General features: G+C 39.2%; 2 protein-coding genes across 4 annotated transcripts; one reads left to right on the top strand and one right to left on the bottom strand.

The window, feature by feature from the left end:
* Window positions 1–571: 571 nt before the first annotated feature.
* On the bottom strand, window positions 572–9,208 carry LOC308305879 (KH domain-containing, RNA-binding, signal transduction-associated protein 1-like). Of its 2 annotated transcripts, XR_013963144.1 has the most exons (11): window positions 8,869–9,208; window positions 7,935–8,059; window positions 7,321–7,437; window positions 6,994–7,140; window positions 6,205–6,332; window positions 5,337–5,610; window positions 4,884–4,960; window positions 4,123–4,190; window positions 3,433–3,618; window positions 1,601–1,662; window positions 572–1,177 (listed from the first exon to the last, which is right to left on the bottom strand). XR_013963144.1 is itself a non-coding variant. In XM_080750775.1 (9 exons), the coding sequence occupies exons 1-9, from the start codon at window positions 9,014–9,016 to the stop codon at window positions 3,506–3,508; spliced, it is 1,197 nt and encodes a 398-aa protein (XP_080606901.1). In that variant the 5' UTR covers window positions 9,017–9,208; the 3' UTR covers window positions 2,647–3,505. The 2 variants fall into 2 exon arrangements, 1 of the variants encoding a protein (XP_080606901.1); XM_080750775.1 differs by lacking the exons at window positions 572–1,177; window positions 1,601–1,662 and having other exon boundaries at window positions 2,647–3,618.
* A 6,076-nt stretch (window positions 9,209–15,284) lies between these two features.
* Window positions 15,285–19,208, top strand: LOC308305673. Of its 2 annotated transcripts, XM_080750509.1 has the most exons (6): window positions 15,285–16,610; window positions 16,786–16,958; window positions 17,043–17,263; window positions 17,438–17,567; window positions 17,772–17,869; window positions 18,467–19,208. In XM_080750509.1, exons 1-6 carry the CDS (start codon window positions 15,335–15,337, stop codon window positions 18,684–18,686), a joined length of 2,118 nt encoding a protein of 705 aa, XP_080606635.1. In that variant the 5' UTR covers window positions 15,285–15,334; the 3' UTR covers window positions 18,687–19,208. The 2 variants fall into 2 exon arrangements, with proteins under 2 accessions (XP_080606635.1, XP_080606636.1); XM_080750510.1 differs by having other exon boundaries at window positions 16,786–17,263.
* Window positions 19,209–19,752: the final 544 nt, after the last annotated feature.

Below are 19,752 nucleotides of genomic sequence, written 5' to 3'. Positions count from 1 at the left end.
ACTCTTGTGGAGTTGGGTCTTGATAATCCACCACCAGATGTCACTATCGAGCCATCACATGCAGGTTGAGACTTGGTTGAGATTCAAGGAGAGTTCGCAGTTGTTTCTGTAGTTTCAGTCATAAATCTCATAATTTACTACCACCAGAATAACCACCAACTCCCTGCGCATTATTCTGGGTACCCAACACTGGTGGTTATTGGCCCTTAGCAGCTATTTTCACAAGGGCCTATACTAGGTTGCCAACATCTCAAATTTGTTCATGAGATATCTTCTTGACAGAATGGGGTCACTGTCAGTGTCACACATATGCAATTCACGTAATAAACTGTTGCACACTGGGTTTACAACTTCTCAACCATGTATAAAATAAACATGCATTAACAGAACTCTTTTGCACTTTAATCCAACCAAAATTTGCTCAAAGATTTAAGGAAGCTGCCTGCAAACCATTGATTTACTAATATAAAAATGACAGTATCAAAACAAGCAACCATCTTCATTAGTCAGGTTCAGTTCTGACGAGGAACAGTTCAGTCAGTGGGAAGATAAATCGATTCAGCTAAAACCATTTCATTGAAAAACTTTATTGACCATGTCATAAAAATGTCTAAAAAAAACGTTCATACAAGAGGCAATGTAGATTGAGGATTCAACGCACTAAAAATATATACATAATGGCAATAAAAAAGCAATTGCATCCTGTTCAGAGACCGCCAAATTATACAATATTAAAAATAAAACTTGCTCTTAAAGCAGGGACAGACAGAGGGAAGAACGTCGTCATTGACAATAGGCTAAAACATGATTGACAAATATAAAAAAGGTGCCATTCGGGATAAAAAGTCCAACCAAGTGACAAAGGGATTAAGAGAATACAGCGCACTTCCTTTCAATCTCTCTCATGCAATTGCCGTCATGCCTGCTGGTGGATTTGACAAAAAGTGTCCGACGGTCTAACAAAGAATGAGAAATATCAATTAGGGTGCCATAAAATAATTTTGGAGGGCTGTTCATGTCAGGCCTCAGGGCTGTAGTTTGGAGACTCATGCTCTAAATGCATTTCTCCAGAGCTGGCCATCTCCCAGTTTAAGATTCAATCCCTCTTTGGGAGGGGATTGCAAACAAGGAACCACAAGGCATCAACCACGTCCAACATCCATCAGTGGGTTAACGCCTGTGAAGACAGGAGAGACATGGTTAAAATAAAATGATGCAATCTTGCTGCCAGCAATCTGAATATTCCTGTCCATCAACATCTACCAGTTGGCCATAAAAAAAAAAAAAAAAAAAAAAACCATGACGAAAATATGTCAACTTATGCTCCCGCAATGAATAGACAAGACAGCCAAATTAAGACATATTTGGGGAAGATCACAGATGTGAACAGTAATAATGTACACTTTGTAAAATTATTCCCTGAAATACATGCAGCCTTTGTATTTTTTAACATTCATCATCGAGAGGCATCTGGTGGCTCGTTCAGTTTGTAGACTTCGATTCAAACTCCCACCATGGCTCGCTTCTGTAAAGACTGCCAAATCTATATAGGTTTATTAAAAAAATGTAGTTTGTCATTTACAAACATTGTTAAACGTACCAGAATTTATTTTGCAAGACCATGGCCAATGCCTCAGCTGCAGCCAAGACAATGCTGTCCACCTAAAACAGAAACATCAGTCAGACTCTCGACATGCAAGCGACTAACAAACACTCATGCAAGCGTTATGTTTACACTACGAAAAGTATCATGCAACTCGAGCTGAAGATTTTTTTTGTACACCAATACTTAAGTTTTAACGGAATTGCAAATTTCAGCATTTTTCAACGGAATTTCAAATTGCAAATTTCAGCATTTTCCATTCTATAACAAATTATCAAGCTGGAAATGGGTCATAAAGTATTTGTGAGTGAAATGGGTGGACCATAGTTGTTTTTTGAGCAAGAGTTGCACAACCATTTCTGATTGTTTTGTAAAACTAATTTTGCTCGGGAATACTACTCATAGCAGATTTTGCAAATGTAAATTTTGTTTTTTTTTATTACGGCTTTTTGAAGACTTGCATTAGTTGGCATTTTGCAAAGAAAAACAAAATAATCTAACAAATGAGTGTTGGAGTTAGTTTTACCTTCTTGTGGCGATCTTTAGGCTTTTAGCATCCTCTCCCCTGCGATTTTTTTCTTTTTAAAAAAACAGCCAGCTTTTCATCAAAGTCAAGTAAGTCATCCCTGAAAGCTTGATTTGAAATACTGTTGAAATTCAGTTACTTCAAATGGCTGGAGGTACATGCCACTCTTGGGCAGCTGGATAGCCTGGCTATAGCTTGATGACATAATACACGGTCAAGCACTACATCATCATTATCAGATGTCAAAGTATTTGGCAATACATTACCTCAAGGAATGATAGCTTCATTTTGAGGGTGACATAACAGTTCACGTATAGCTACGTTTTGAATACAGAGAGACGAAGAGGATGTTCATTGTCAAAATAGAGCATACTTTTTTTTAACATCAGGATGATGTCATAGATATACATACATTTGAATGGTTAAATATTCAGTATTGTTGAGAAGCTAAAATGAGGACAACTTTCCAAAACTAAGGCATTTCTCTAAAACAACAAAGCAAAATACCAGATTTAGATTGATTAAAAAGAAACTAGGCTTTATTGACAACGCACTGCAGCAAAACATTTTTTTTGGCTACGTTTAATATCCTATTTAGCCAAGAGTACACAAGCATTATGCATTTTGGAGACGGCACGGCTTTAGAGAGCACATACAGTTGTACTAAGGTTATGTACATAATATTGAGTCGGCTGCAGTTTTTCTTAACAGATTGAAGTAAAGGTCATTTATCTTTCAAGCTTCACAACAGATAGTGGATCACTAAAGATATTTAGCAAGGCCCGTTAAGTGAGAATACACTGCGGAACATCGCCACGGTTGCAATGCAGTTGGATTTGAATGAGGTTTTACGTGATGTCTAGGTTTGAAAAATATAAACCAAAAGGCGACATAGTACCTCTGCTGGGAGTTTTTGTTTTAAACCTGAACAGCTTGGGGGGCTGCAATTGCCACTAATTCTAAACTAGTTGGTAAAGTTACATTGAAAGATTTTGTCCCGTTATTTAAGACATTTAAAATGCAGCCTAAGTGAGAAACTTAATCGCCACAACGACATCATAACTGCTAAGTGAAAATATATCAGTAAACAAACAAAAACTAAAAAAAAGGTTCCCCGGTCACTGTAGCTCATAAACGGCATACTCTACGCAAGTGGAAATTAACATTTAGTGATCGGAGCAATGAAACGTCTTGCACTCTCAAAACTTCAGTGGCACTCACTAATTATACATCCAAAAACATGTCTCGTTCAAGTTATATAAAAAAATAAACATAAAAAAGGAACAAATGAGGGGGAAATTACTTTTGAAAATTTAAAAGTGAGTTACAAATTGGAGACAGTTGCCAGGGCAACTCGTCTACCAGCGGCCATTCATTCAGTATCTTCCGTATGGGTGTTCTCTGTAGGCTCCCTTGGCTCCTGGCCGGGAAGCAGGTGCTTTGCCTCCTTGACCACCGCTGGACCACTGTCCCTCCCAATCATCTTGAGCTGCAAGAACAAAGAACAAAGAAACAAAACACAACTTGGTTTAAAGGACCACACCATCAACAATAGGCTTGATTAAGCATCGCAAGCACGTTTGCCGATTCTCATGCCACACTTGACGATACAGTACATGCAAATCAATGGTGGAAAAGTTTATCACACAATTTACACTTTTTACACTCAAAAGTACAATTTCAACTAGCAAATAAAATTGTGCACACTTTAACTCATTTAAACATAGAAAGCGTGTGCGTCATCATAACTTTCAGAAAACCTACGTTGGGATTTAGAAGGCGGATTTAAAATCTGCCCCACGTCTAAATGGGTTAACCTAACCCATTTTTTAAGATGCAGCAGTATAGAGTATTAAAATATAAACTATTCCTCTGCAAAGTGATCCATTATTGAGAGATCAAATCATTGCTTCGATAAGTCGTATCTCCAACTAAATAGCAAAAGAGGCACATTTGTTTTGCAAAACAGGGGTAATGTTGTTGGCCATCTTACCATATGGTTCATATGCTGGCTCCTGGGCCTCTGCTCCCCCGTGTCCATAATCATAGTATTCAGTATCCCTGAAGAACAGAAAAGATAGCAAAATTAGAAACACTTAACCCAATACTAGTCCTAGTCCTTGCATGTTCGAACATGTGTGCTCTGAATTATGTGCAGTTTGGGTTATGGGGTGTGCACAGAATATAGGAGTCTAAGAAGTAATGATGGAGATTCCCGATGTATCAGTCATCTCCTAATTTGGGCACTGTTTCGGCATGCAGCAGTTACCATGGCAGTAGTCTCGCGTGGCCAGACTGTTGCCTCCGCGATTTGGTCAAATGCTCCCGGCATACAGTCTGGCGCACCGGGGAAGAAACGGCGAGTGCGAGGATGAAGCGGAAGTGAAGCCCCCACGTCACTTCCGTTTCAGTCTCACATCACACATATGTATCATTATATAAATAAAAATCATATAAGCATGTTTAGCTTGCTGCTTAGCAGAAATGACATTTTAAAATATATTTTATTGAGCGGTAATGCCCGTTTCCGATACTCGCCGTTAGGGAGCTGCTGTTCCAGACTCTATATAGCATTCAGAGATTGTGGAATAGTTGTCTGGCTACGCGAGACTACCATGGCAGTGACATGCATTGTTTAGTATCAGTGATGTCAGCATGCGTGTATATCAGACAGACATTCGGTTGTTTATTAGTAGGATGAACATGTAATCCAACAGAGAAAAAAAAAAAGAGACCAAACACATTTGGACTTACGCAGGTGCAGCTTGTTGATTGTAATAGTTATCGTAGCCCTCATAGGCTGGTTCAGCATAAGATTCTTCATATGAAGGCTGGGGGAAACAAAACAAACTTCAATAAACAAAATCCCAAACTTTGTTGCTCGAAAGACACGTTGCGACCTTGTAAATCAGCCACTTTAACTAACTCTTAATTTTGTATAGATAGATCCAGGAAGGACCACTGATAACTTAGTCATATAATTAATTTGACTACAATGTACCCCCATTGATTCCGGATAACAGGGGTAAATGTACAATTATTTGTTTTGTCTTAGAAATGTGACAAAAACCAAAAAATATTATTGAACCAAGTCTCCATGGCATGACTAATCAATCGAAAAAGTCATTTTGGGGGTGAACTAACCCTTAAGAGCATCTGCTAAATGCCTAAACTGTAAACAATCGAGTGGTATCAAAGGAAACTTACATATTCTTCATAGGACTCCTGTTTGGGCTGTGACGCTTGTGGTGGAGCATGCTGCTGGTGTTGGTGGGAGAGGGCAGCGGCGGGCAGCATCCTTGGTGCCCCTGTGGGAGGTGGTCTGGAGCGGGGAGCTGAGCCACCTCTGGAGGGTGCGGAAGGCATGCCACCGCGCCCAGAAGGTGCCCCTCTGGGAGCTCCACCCCTGCCCATTCCTCCCCTAGGAGCACCACCGAGTTGCATACCTCCATGAGGAGCACCACGTGGCATTCCTCGCCCCCTGTGGAGTGAAATTTAAAATAAAAAATAAATATAAATTCAATAAATACAAAAATAAACCCCATTGTTGTCCATTTGCTTAGGGAGTCCCACAAAGCTTGGCCAACGCAGGGTAGACAGGCCGTCACAATATGACATTTTACATGACGATTAATTGTCACTCAAATAATTGGCGATTAACGATTTAATTGTGTTTTTGTCGTTGATAATTACATTTCTGTTTGGCTTTTAGGCTTTCAAGTTGTACATGGTAGATATGACACATAACCTAAATATACAAAGAAATTACCTAAAGAAATTAGTGACATATTTGACAACTTACTACTTAAAAATAACTGATAGTGGAAATAGCCGATCTACAAGCTCACAACGCGTCGCGGCGCGGCGCGTTGTGAGCTTGTAGATCTGCCATTTCCACTATTTCGGACATTTTTCAACATTCACGATTATGACGATTATGAAAAAATAATTGCGATGTCAAATAATCATTATGTAATAATTGTGACAGCCCTAGTAGACATACACACAAAGCCAGATGTAGGAGTGGTATCCAACAAGATGACCATCGAAAACACTTAACAAAAACATATCCCACCTGGGCCCTCCAGCGTTGTGGGGTCCTCCTCTTCCTCCTCTGCCTGGGTGACCACCTCGTCCCCTGCTCCCATCCTGGGCTCCATTCAGATAGTGGGGGTCCATGTACTGTTCCTGCTCACCAGGCTCCTGCAGACATGGGACATGGCAATGAAATAAGTTTATTACAGGGTTCCCACACATTTTTAACAATTTATTTCCAAAACGTTTCCAAAACCTTTCCAGAATATTTAACCCAATTTCCAGTACTATATAACAAAATAATTCAGCTCAATAACAAGTCGCTTACTCCTATGCTCAATGCCCAAAGACAGGTAGTGTATGCCAGTGGTTCTCAACCTTTTCAGGCTATGACCCCCGAAATAATCATATTTTAACTGGGGACCCGTCACCCTGACGAGCACTAAGAGTTGAAGAATTTTGTATAACACGTTTCTATTGTGAAAATAGCAGTTCTACATGCTCACAACGGAGGCGTTGTGAGCATGTAGATCGGCTATTTTCACAATTTCTGCCTCTAATATTTGACAATTTGGCCAATGTTTAATTTGTCATTTCAGAGGTATTAACAAAATCAATAACCAAAGACAATGCAGAGCTATTTTTTCCAGGACCTTCCAGGACCCTTGATCAATTCTAAAACGTTTCCAGTACTGGAAAAATATTTTTCTAATTTCAAAATATTTCCATGGGAACCCTGTTATTAAAAAAAACATGGAAATAACCAATGATCCGCTTTCATGTGTTGTGCTCTATGATGAGGGAGAAGAGGAAATTATTTCACACATACCGGGGTCAGGAACTGCTTGACCTCCTCCATGGCACGAGCCATACGCAAGTAGCACTCCGGAATGGGGGCCATCACCTCGATGAACACGTGCAACTCCATGGACAGGTGAGCGTATTTCGCCTCACCTCCCTTCCTCAGCTCCTCCTCCTGAGGATCACAAATACATGCACGTTAATGAAAACTTCTAAACGGACTTACAAGCTCACATGCCGTGTCACCACGTGATTAAGTTGTGAGCTTGCAGATTTCAACACATAAAATCAAAATGACATATTAATGACACAGCAACATGACAATGAGTTTATCTGAGGAGTTGTTCGCCCTTGCCTTATTCTTGTCTCTCATAGAACCTCTCCCCAGAACTGAGATCTTGGCTCCGGTGTCCTCCTGGAGTCTCTTGATGGTGCTACCCTGAGGTCCCAGAATCTTACCAACAAAGTTGATCTATGGACACAGAACGTTGAACAAGATCAAAACATGTCAAACAAGATGAAGACATTTGGGGCATGTCCGTCCATGCACATCACTGTAGCTAGCACTGCTAGGGCAAATCAATGCATCAAGAGCTACAATCAAGTAGCCAATAGAAATGAGCACAAATAAAGGCAACACCTAAATGTCTCTCCATAAAGTTCTGTCTTATGAATGTACAAGAAAGCAAAAACCAACAATAACCACCTAGAGCTTTTTGTAACTAGTTTGTAACTTTGTGCCATTTAACGTTATCTTAGAACATTTACGTTCTTAGGGACAAATTATAAGCAGTCTGCCAAATGTCCACAGCTTGTGTGCACTGTTTGAATGAATGGTCATGGACCACTTGTGGTAATGCCTCCAGTTACGGAGATACTCTTGGAACCGTATCGGGGGATATGGGCTCTAAGCCAAGTGGTTCGTGGCACACCAGGCCAGTAGCGTTTACCAGGGCAAAAAACACGTACCCTTGGGAACTGTTTGGTGGGAATAAGGACTCGCTCCTTGAGCTTGAGGTTCTTTGTGGTGAACAGGTCCAGGTAGGTTTCATTCGACAGGTCTTTCTTGTCTCCTTTCTGAATCCTATCGATTTCTGCAGAAAAGGTTTGCATACAAATACACATTAAACAAGTTGCCAGAATACAGTGACAAATCTAAACACCGATCTTTATCGTGTTTTCTTTAGGTACATAGGTGGATTATAAAAATAAATTGCATAAGAGGTTTGCATACAAATACACATTAACCAAGTTGCCAGGATACAGTAATTCATTGATAAACCAATAACAGATCTTAAACGTGTTTTAGATGCATACGTGGATAAAAGTAGTCAAGTGCACTTGGCCAAAACTTCAGGCCTTGAAGGCCTCAAAAACATTTTTTTCTCTTCTTGTGTTAAATGTTGTATTATTTGTGTATTTCATCATACACTTTTAGGTTGCATCGTGCCAAAACTCACTGCTGTAGCGAGACCAAATCAGTTTATAAAAAATATTCGCAACTTCAAAAAATATATAAAAAAAAAACGGGGAGGTTTAGTGCAGCCGGCCCAAAAACAATAACCCATTCATTCTAATGTTATTTAACGTAGCATACACGTGGTTCTCCGGTGCCGGTTGGACTAATAACCCCCTGCTTAAATAGTTATGCACATTATTTCGCTTAATATTATAACTTAGTCAATTTGAAGGTGCAGTTAAATAATAGTAAAACCACCATTTTAAAAAATGGAGGTTTTCAGACACGCACAGGCCTGCAGACACACAAAGCCAAAAAGTAGGCCTTGACCTACATTGGCGTCAGTAGCCTTCCGTTAGCCCGTTACTTTAGCCAACATGCTACTGGTAAGCAACAACCAACAACACACAAAGGCAACAACGAGCATTTTTTTTCTTTCTTTACCTGCATTAATGAGTTTCATGGCGTGCGTGAAGGACGAGTCCAGGCTGTCTTTCTCGGCCTGCAGCTCGGGCAGGTATTTGTCGTCCATTTTGGTTTTCTTCTGCGCGGGTTCAGCCATGGAGTCTGATTTCATCTTCATCTGATTCATTACTTTTTTTAAAGGTTATTAAAGCTCGCTCCCCGGGTTTATGACGACGATTCAACGACACCGAAGACACGCTGAATAATAACCTGAACTAGTTAACGGATAAACAAAGCGTCCTCTGTCCTTCTTCTCAGCACGCAGAGCTCGTCGTCAGTTCCTTCCCGGCCTGCTGTTCCGTTCTGCTGCTGCTGCTTCGTGGACAAAGAAGAATGGCGCAGTTGCCTTTCATAAAGTAGTGGGGGCGGGACGTTCGCGAACGAATCGAGTCGGTTGAACGGCTCTTTGAAATCAGAGCCCTAGAATGCTCTGTTTGAAATGAACGATGGGAGCCCGTTCCCTTTTGGGGGGAGGGAGGGGGGTGGATTCAAATACAAATCTTAAGACTTTATTAGAAGTTTGCATAGGAAAAGGTACAGTTTCATGACGGTACAGTTCACTGGTACAGGAAACCATTAATTCCATTAGTTCACCCCCAAAATGACTTTTTTTCCTATTGATTACTCACACCATGAAAATATTAGGCTATTGAGTTCAATAGCCTAATATTTTTAGTTTTTTGTCGCATTCCTAAGACAATACTGTTATTATGAATTTACCCCCATTGATTACAGATGGGGACCCAAATGCATTTGGGTTCCCCATCACAAATCAATAGGGGTTACATTTACTATGATCATTTTTTTGGTCAAATCTTTTCGACAAATACAAAAACATATTATTGAACTCCATGGTGTGAGTAATGAATTGAAAAATAGTCATTTTGGGGGTGAACTACTCCTTTAAGTAAAAGTATCAATATGCTATGCAATATAGAAATATTCTGCTACAAGTAAAAGTTCTGAATCAAAATGTACTTGAGTAAAAGTGTAAAAGTATTGTAAAAAATTACTGTAAAACAAAAGGACTTATTTGGGGTGTTCCTTTTAGGCAGGGTGTTTAACTGTACTTGTACTGTACGCCTACTCCATTTTTGTCTAATAAAATGTTCAATCAATAAAGTACCAAAAGTAAAAAGTATTAATTTTGCAGAATGTCACATATTTCACAAGTTTTCCAATTAATAAAATGTAGAAAAATACTTAAATAGCAGATCTACAAGCTCACAATGCGTCGCAACGTGACACATTGTAAGCTTGTAGATCGGCTATTTTCAAATGGCCGAAATGTATAGGGTTGAAGTTATTTGTAATTATAATCTACAAAGCAACTAAAATGAGCAAGTCTTTTGAACGGCTCTTTGAAAGGAACAGATCCCAGAGATCCGGCTCACTTCAAAGAACCATAAATCCCATCTTTGATAACGTCGCGAGGCGACGACGACCGCCGATTGGCTGGATCCCTAGGAGAGGGCGTTCCGGGAGGAGACAACGACGCCCGCCTATTGGTTGGTTGGAGCGGACTCGGATCTCATCTGTGAGAGGAGGATGTTCAGGAAGAGACGATGACGTCGTGTGTGTGTGTGTGTGTGTGTGTGTGTGTGTGTGTGTGTGTGTGTGTGTGTGTGTGTGTGTGTGTGTGTGTGTGTGTGTGTGTGTGTGTGTGTGTGTGTGTGTGTGTGTGTGTGTGTGTGTGTGTGTGTGTGTGGTGGGGGGGGGGGCACTTTTTACACTTTTTTACACACACTGACTGATTGATTTTTGAATGGGAAAATGTCTATATGACCCTGTGGTTTTTGACATCAAACTTTGGCACATACATTATATGAGATACTTGAATGGTTTCCAGTGGAAATAAGCTTAGTCTTTTCATTTTCATGGATCTCCTTTTAGTAGACCTTGTACCAGTGAACTGTACCGTCATGAAACTGTACCTTTTCCTATGCAAACTTCTAATAAAGTCTTCAATCAATCAAACTCTCTCTCTCTCTCTCTAATATAGTGAAATATTGTCAGGTCTACAAGCTCACAACATGCATGAGTGACAATGTGTTTGTTTGTTTGTTTGTTTGTTTGTTTGTTTGTTTGTTTGATTGATTGATTGATTGATTGATTGTTTGTTTGTTTGTTTGTTTGTTTGTTTGTTTGTTTGATTGATTGATAGAATACTTTATTAACAGTTCATAGCAAAAGTACAGGACAGTACAGTTCAGATACAAGGTCTACTAAATTTGATTTGAACCCATGAAAGCACCATGGCTTGTTTACATTGGGGTCCTTTGTAATCAGAATCAGCTTTTCACTCAATTTATTGAGGATGTTGTTGTTACTGTGACACACAGTGAGCTTGTAGATCTGCGATTTTAGATATGTTTCGAAAAGGTTAATAGTAGCCTTATATCAAAGCCTATTGCTTTTTAGTCAGAAAGGGCCATTCTGTTTCTACTGTACCACTCCACTAAGTCATATTATGACTTGTCACGTGGCACACCTTGGGCAGTAGCTACGTACTGTATATGATACTTATTTATGAAACAGAACAGGCCAGTTTAACTGTTCTGTTAGGTTTAGTGTCATGTGATCCTTGGTCAGTGCTTGTGTTTGTACATTGGGGCTCAGAGAAATCAGATGATAATATACTGTAGATCATATCTGCTATAAGTACTATAGTATGCCTGCCTTGTGGTTACTAAAGAACAGTGCTGTACTAGCATGTTTTAAGTATCAATACTGCAATTTAGAAATACTGTTGATAAGTAAAAGTCCAGAATTTAAACAATTACTCAAGTAAAAGTACAAAAGTATTGGAATCAAAATGTACCAGAAGCAGAAAGTACCTCATTATGCAAAATGTCCCATTTCACAAGTTTTCAAATGTATCAAATCTATACAAAATATTTTGAAAATAGCAGATGTGGTGTACAAGCTGTAGTTGTGCTATTTTCAAGTGGCCAAAATGCACAGGGCTGAAGTGGTTAATATTCTTTTGTAAAAGTATAATATTTGCCTCAGAGAAGTAGTGAAGTAGAAGTAAAAGTATTGAAGATTGGAAATATTCCAGTAAAGAAAAGATTGAACGGCTATTTGATCGACGTTGGCAACCCCTGCTGTATACAGCAAACTCTCTCAAATAACTTTTGCAAGTGTGAGCTTGTAAACACACTCTTTCACTCTCGTAGCGATTTGAAAACCCAGACAAAAACAACCATTGACACAGATCACACCATCTGACCAATCATGTTCAGAACTGCAGGTTTGAATAGGAACCCCAACAGGGAGCAACACGGTGCAAATTAGCATGGGAATGACTCAGGTAGCATATCAATGGTCCAGGTGTGATATGCCAGAGAGACAGTAGGCCTACAGTAGAAGAGTGTGGAAACCCAAGAGAGAAGAGAACAGGACACTCCATTCATTGTTCCATGACACCAACGAGACAAGAGAACAGGACACTCCATTCATTGTTCCATGACACCAACGAGACAAACTTGACATAAACATTGGTTTCATTGATTTGATTGAATACTTTATTAGCAGTTCACATTGGAAAAGCACAGGACAATACAGTTCAGATAAACTACTAATAGGATTCAAACCCAAGAAAACACTGTGGCTTGTTTACATTGGGGTACTTTGTACTCAATTCATTGAGGTTGATCAAAGATTTATATTTCTGTAGATTTAAACCACAGTTTGGACGTGTGAACTGGATCTTGAAACATTTCTGTAATCAAATTTAGCCACTGAATAAAGGCTTCTTAAGCGTCTTATGCAGGAGAGTGCATTGATTTCCCCCCCTTTTGCTTGCCTTTGCTCTGTTGATTTGCAATTCTGTTTGTTGTCATTTCAACTGACTTGCAATTTTGATACTGTCCTGTTGATTTTCGATTGAACCGAAGATTTAACAGCTCAGATCTCTAGTCAGTTAGAAGTGTCGATTATGCATTGTCTTAAAATCTCAATTTCTGTTGAAGCTGTCATTGGAGGCCAGTATGTCAGTATCAGTATGACGGATGGACAAGTGCTCTCAATATACCTGTCTGACAACTCCAAAGTGAGTGACACCCACAGACACTAGAGAGCGACAACGATCTGGTACTACACAAATATAGAACAAACATGGGGAAATTATCATTATACTACTCAGCCACCAAAATGTGGGATGCCCTGAACGTGAACACCATCCATTAAAATATGTAGGCACTGGTTTCTTTCAAAGGTGGAGGTTTCATTCAATGCCACCATTTTTCCTTTTCTCCTTTGTAAATGTTGTACAAGTGTTTTGTATTTGTTGATGACATATTGTGTCATTTTTATGCTATGTGATGAACTGAATAAATAGAACCGCGGGGTCATGCCTCAACCCCATGTTCCCTCGGCCCCGTGTTAGGTTTTTGGGTTAGGTTTAGGCATAGTTTTACTGAGGTAAGGGTCAGGGTTTGGGTTAGGTTTAGGCATAGTGGTTAACATACACCAGGTTAGCATATTATGTTAATGACATTTGCAGCATCATAAGTACATTTACTCAAACTGTACTTGTACTTGAGTATGTACTCAAGGTATTTAATTTGTATTTTATTTAATAAATCAGTAATTTGGCATTTGTAAGTCATTTTGCTATACACCAGATCAGTTTGTAAACAAAAGTGTAAAGCGGTATTTCCGGGTAGTATGTCTAGTTAGATACTATATCTAAAACAAATTGTCCAGAACATGTCTAGTTTGTCAACATGTAGGTATTTAGAACAAAATAATGTGTTTCTAATTGTCAGTAACAATACTGGATACAGTATGTCATTTCAGATATAAGGTTAATGGATAATACTGCTTCAATGCCACCCAGAAATACTGTTTTGGTTGGGGTGATGACATGATGATTTGGTCTATTTGATTTACTCCCTGTTTTATTGTAGACAATAAATGTTTGTATAAGCATAGGGAGGTCCAAAGGTCCATTCTGAGTCATGAGGTTGCACCAGCCTTACACAGGTGTTGGTGTGGTTCTGGGAGACAGACGTACCTGGCAATGTGAAGATTTTACTTGGAAACTGTAAGTGTATTCATCACCTAATTCTTAATGGTGTTATTTTATGCTGCAGGCAGAATACACCTGAGCAATTATAATTATATAAAAAGGGTGGTGTTATAATCTGACCATATTTCCATATGTATTGCATGTAAAGTGTCAGTGTGAATAGGGCATAACCTTTACACTCAAGGATTTTAAATATTCTGTGAGAGCAGCATCAGAACAAGACCAATGTTTCCTTAAACACATTTATTAAAGCTGACACACCCAAATTCTATCTTCATAGCATTTTAAAAAGCAAATACGTTTACAATGGAACCACATTATGTAACGGCAATATTATGAAAAATATCCTTACTGGCCTTTTTTATTTTTCAGATTGATTAATAACCAGTGCTGTGTTAGGAGACATTGTACAGTAGGACAACTAGCCTACATAGAATGTCCTGTACCCAGTCTGAAATAAGGAAGTTCAAAGTCTAAAGGAAAGGTAACATCAATACGTGCTTTAGAGCTGAATTACTATATATATATATATATATATATATATATATATATGTATGTATGTATGTATGTATGTATGTATGTATGTATGTATGTATATATATATATATATATATATATATATATATATATATATATATATATATATAAAGAAATATACAGTTCAACTAAACTTAGCCTCAGTTTAATAACTGGTCAAATGTATTAAACAGTTTTTCTTTTACCCAACAGTTGTTCTGAAGCAAAGAAATGGATCTATTTGCGCAGAGTGGGAATATTACGTACCAATTAGTTCCACCAGTGACTGCCAAGACAGATCCTATAATACAGTTCATTATTAGGGACAACCTCAAGAAGCTCAAGAGAGTAATCCGAGACGAAGACATTAATGCTCTTTACCCATGCAAGGAGTTGAATGACAATATATGTCCTTTGACTGCTGCTGTGGCATTTCACAGGGAAGATATTTGTGCATTTCTTCTGAGTGAAGAAGGTGTAAACCCAGATCAATTATCCAGAAACAACCGGACCCCTCTGGATTATGCCTCAATTCAGAAAACACCACTTGATTTTGTGCAGAGGCTGCTTGCAGCAGGAGCAAATCCAAATGGTACCACACCATTTCCCTTCTCAATGCTGACACCACTTCATCATGCTGCCATCAATGACAGGGATGATATCATGGAAGTCCTCATTAAAGCTGGAGGGATTGTACATCCATCTCGAATTCTTAATGATGACCATACAAACAGAAAATTGCTTGAAATGATGGTTAGGCTTGAAATTATGGTTAAGCTAGCATTAAGTGGTGATGACTTGTATTTCAAAATCAGGCTTTTTATAGATTTGTATTATACTGCAGCAGTAGCACGTAAAACACCAACAGAGGTTTTCAGCCGTTTTGATCGTTATATGCTGGAGGAGAATCCCCAGACCCATCTGAACATGATTGACCTACTCTTTAATGTTGCCGGGCCATTAGCAAAAGTATATCGTCAGAGAAGTCTTAAGTGGTTGAAGGACAACGAAAAGCTCACCTTCTACATTGAAAATGCTGACAAGCGGCTTCCAAAACTTTGCAATGCAGTCATGCAGGTTTCCGTTGTCAGAAGTCTAAATGCAGTTTTCTGCACACTGAGAGAGATACCCAGTGAGGTATCACTGTCTATTATCCCCAAACTACTGAAACTCCTTCACACAAGCATTCCTGAATTGCAGCATTTAGTTTTGAAGACGCTCTATGAGATTACCAGAAAACAAGTCAAAGACAACTGGAATCAGAACCTGGTCAACAAATTATGCAAGGCACTTGCTCCTTTTGTGAAGAAAGATCAGTCTAATATGAGGGAGTACACATACGGCATACTTGCAAACCTGCTTCCATTTGAGCATGCCAATAACATCTTTACCTCCATGGAAATAGATGATGTGCCTGAGGATGCCATTACATCAGCAGACATGGAGACAGATGACAGCCTGAAAAAAGGGCTTCGAGAATTGAAAAGCTTTCTAAACAAGCCATCCTCAGAATGTGAAGTTTCCACGATCACCAATACAGAGCAAGAGGAACTGAAAGATGAAGTTGATGTTGATGCAGATGAGCCAACAACTGTTCCTGTTGAGGAATCTGGTCTGACTGAAAGTTCACATGTGCAGCCTGTCGACCTCATTGTCAGTACATCACCAAAAGCACGGAAATGGCACCAAATAAGTGACAGATGGAGGCAGCAGTTAGAGAAGCTTGCAAATATTGATAACTGTAAAGTTATCAAAGTCGGGAGCCTTATGTTTGTGAAAGATGATGAATTCCGCATTGCAAAGGGAAGTGATGGAACTGAGGTCTTCTTGGGGTTAAGAGATGATGGCACTGAAGTCGCAGTTAAGAGAATGACTAAATCCAACTACCAAGTGCTGAAGAATGAGGAAGGCTTTTTACGTCTTCCAGAGCTTGATGATCCTTCGATCGTACGATATGTTGACTTCGCCGAAGATGAAGACTTTGGTTACCTTGGACTTCAGTTATGTGAATACACACTGGAAGAATACATACAACGTGACTTTCCTGAAGACAGCCTTTCAGAATTGAGGAGGGAACTTGCAAATCAGTTTCTCAAAAGCCTAAGTGTTCTTCATCGTCAGAATCCTCCTATTCTCCACCGGGATATCAAGCCCCAGAATGTGCTGATTGGTAAGATACAAACAAGAAAATAATATAAGCGTGTGTGCCTGCGTGTGTGTGTGTGTGTGTGTGTGTGTGTGTGTGTGTGTGTGTGTGTGCGTGCGTGCGTGCGTGCGTGCGTGTGTATGTGCGTGCGTGTGCAGCGTTTGTGTCTCTCAATCTAAATCTCCAATTTGCCCTGCAGACATTCAAAAGCGAGCTAGATTGGCTGATTTTGGAATAAGCCGTCGATTACCCAGAGGAAAAACAACCCATCGTACAAGCAGTGCAGGAACGAAATGCTGGAAGGCAAAGGAGACTTTGGATGATGATGAAGATGATAGGCCTGTTGCGTGTAAAAGGAGCACTGATATCCAGGTTGTTATTTTCTGTGTGAGAAGTTAATGAATGGGAATGAAATGAACGATGAAAACGTACTTACAAATTATTCTCATTGTTAAGGTGGCTGGAATGTTAGTATATTACATCCTATCTGGAGGACACCATCCATTTGGCAAAGGTGTTAGATGTGAAGGCAACATTTTGGATGGAGCCTACAATCTGGATCAGGTTCAGGATGTGGTGGCTAAGGATCTCATTGAACAGATGATCAATGAAGACCCAAAGAAAAGACCTGAAGTCGAGGCATGCTTGGCTCATCCCTTCTTTTGGGTAAACGAGAGGTACGATAGAAACAGTTAAAAAAAATCCATTCCACATTATTGTTCATTCATTCACAGATTTTCTTTTTCAAAGAAACGTTATAACATTTCATCTTAATCAGTTTCATCCTACATTAAGTTACGTATATTCTACAAATCTGAGTAGCCTAATGTTATCAGTACTTTTCTTTCCAGGAGAGTAGAGTACCTGAGAAACATTGCAAATGAAAAGGAAGTTCAGAACTATCGAAATGCTGACAAGGACCTCATCTGGGCGTTAGACCAGTATGCTGAGCAGGGACAGTTCAATGTGTGGAAACGCAAGGTGAGTTTATTTCAAATAGTGTGAGAAAACATAAAACCCACTGTTGCAATTTTCTTTGTATTCCTTCTATTCTTTATTTAAACACATTTATATGCCTTAAATGACTTATAATAATAATATATAATAAATTTATAAAGCACTGTGAGTTGCCTTTGTTTATGAAATATGCTATACAAATTAACTTGTTTTGTCATGTTTTTCCAGTTCCCATCTGAGTTGGTCCAGAAGATGGATGGCAAGAAGCCCTACCCTGAGAACACGTTTGGACTGCTGCGCTTCATACGCAATGCACGTGAGCACTAGTAAGTTGACTTAAAACAACACAAAGGAAAGTCACTCTGGTCAAAATGTGTAATTACAAAAATATCTGCTTTCTTTATTTCTAATACAGTATGTGTGGACTGTGGAGAACTCCTCCTGGAGCACTTCCTTCATTGTCGAAACAAACTTTTCTTTATGTATCAGTGTTTTAAAGTTCCATAACTGGCACGAAAACTATATCTTTCACCATTGTATTTTGTATTGTTGTTTTTAACACTGCCATCCTCTTGACCTTTTCGATTTTAAAACTATATTTTTTATAGTTATAGACATAGTGCTTCTGTGAATGGCCCTACACTTGACCTTTGCTTTGTGGTTCACATTAGCCATCATCAGGGTGTTTCTTTGCAATTCCTACAGGTTTACCTCATGCAGTATGTGGCGTTCTCCTAGAATGACCACAACAGTACAGGCCACTGAATAACGATTATTTTTACATTTACACTCTCTTCTATTGAATCATGTTTCATCGTATTTCAGTCAGTGATATGGCAGTGGTATTACTATAGCTGTGTGTGTGATCACAGGTCACCATCAGAATATGTGACCTTAGTGACCACTGCTCTCTCTGTTTACAGTGCTGCGGAGTTAGCTCACCTTGACCTGATGGAGATGTTTCCTGGTCTGTTTGGACGTGTTTACAAGTTTGCCCAAGAACAAGGCTGGAACTCCAGGATCACCCTTGAGGAAATGGTTAAAAGATTAGATGTCGGCACCACTGCCAAGTCCACAAACCCTGAGAGAAAGACAAGTTTCAGTCTACCAGTGCAGGAATCTGGACTCAAAGACTCAAAGTGACTTGAAGGACTCAAAAGAGTTTCATAAATGAGCTGAGGGAGAGTTTGATATAGCCTACTGCAGCAATATTCAACCTGAGGCCCGTGGGCCACATGTGGCCCCTGCAGCATGTCTATGCGGCCCGTCATGGCCATACCAATATATATATATTTTTTTCTACTTTCAGTGTGGACAAATAATTTCTGATTTCAGTTTCTCTACAAACTATTTTTGTCTTGTTTTTAATTTTTTGTTGCTTTTTTTCTATTTTGTTTGTTCCAAAAGAAGAAACTTGTAAATGTGTCTGTTTTCTGTGTGTTTCCTTACTTTTTAGACATGTGTTACAAAATCATTGTCTAAACGGCAAAATAGGACCGCCATTTTTAGCTTGTGGCCCTTGGACATTTGGTATTTTGCTGAGTGGCCCCTGAGCCATATTAAGTTGAGTAGCCCTGGCCTACTGTATGTGTTATTGAAATAACTTGTTGTCTGTTAAAGGAAACTGAATTAATAGAGAGTGAGCATGAGCAGAGTTGTTGTATGTACTAAAGGGTTAGGGTTAATATCATATCACTCATATATACACATTATGTACACAGAATCAGTAGAGATATGATTTGGGCTCTAATAACAGAGCAGAAACAGTTCATACTTGACAGGTTTTATACTGTAACAAAAATGTTAAGTTATCTGGATGTATCCAAATGATAAAGCTTTGCATATTCATAACATCTCCAATTGTCTCATGGGCCATTAATTACTTCACAGAAAATCACCTACAATGGGGTTTGATTTGGTCTTTAGCACCATCTGCAGGCTTCAACTAGATCAAATTAACTGAAGATAAATCATGAGTGGATGTGTTTTAGGACAATTATATTCAGTAGTTTACAGACTTAAAGTTACCATGTTTCACCACTTACATTTCTGACTAATAAAGTATTCAATCAATAAAACAAACAAACAACAACAATTGCATTAGCAGTGTCATGCCTGATGTCAGTGTTGTGTATGTGTCTCTATGGCTACTCCCTGCATTGTGAAGGTGAACAAAACAAAGAGTCAGTCATCCATGACATCAGTAGGC

This window comes from Nannobrachium achirus (assembly GCF_963921795.1).
Source record: "Nannobrachium achirus genome assembly, chromosome: 20".
In the NCBI taxonomy this organism is placed as follows: domain Eukaryota; kingdom Metazoa; phylum Chordata; class Actinopteri; order Myctophiformes; family Myctophidae; genus Nannobrachium; species Nannobrachium achirus.
This window is presented reverse-complemented; position numbering and strand designations above follow the sequence as displayed.

Coding starts and splice junctions, on each gene's coding strand:
- LOC308305879 (XM_080750775.1), bottom strand. CDS start 9,016: ATGAATCAGATGAAGATGAAATCAGACTCCATGGCTGAACCCGCGCAG. Junction 7,438..7,934: donor CCACCAAACAGTTCCCAAGG/GTACGTGTTTTT, acceptor CTGTGTCCATAG/ATCAACTTTGTTGGTAAGAT. Junction 3,619..4,122: donor GCCAGCATATGAACCATATG/GTAAGATGGCCA, acceptor TTGTTCTTGCAG/CTCAAGATGATTGGGAGGGA.
- LOC308305673 (XM_080750509.1), top strand. CDS start 15,335: ATGCTGGAGGAGAATCCCCAGACCCATCTGAACATGATTGACCTACTC. Junction 16,959..17,042: donor AAAGGAGCACTGATATCCAG/GTTGTTATTTTC, acceptor CTCATTGTTAAG/GTGGCTGGAATGTTAGTATA. Junction 17,264..17,437: donor TTCTTTTGGGTAAACGAGAG/GTACGATAGAAA, acceptor TTTTCTTTCCAG/GAGAGTAGAGTACCTGAGAA.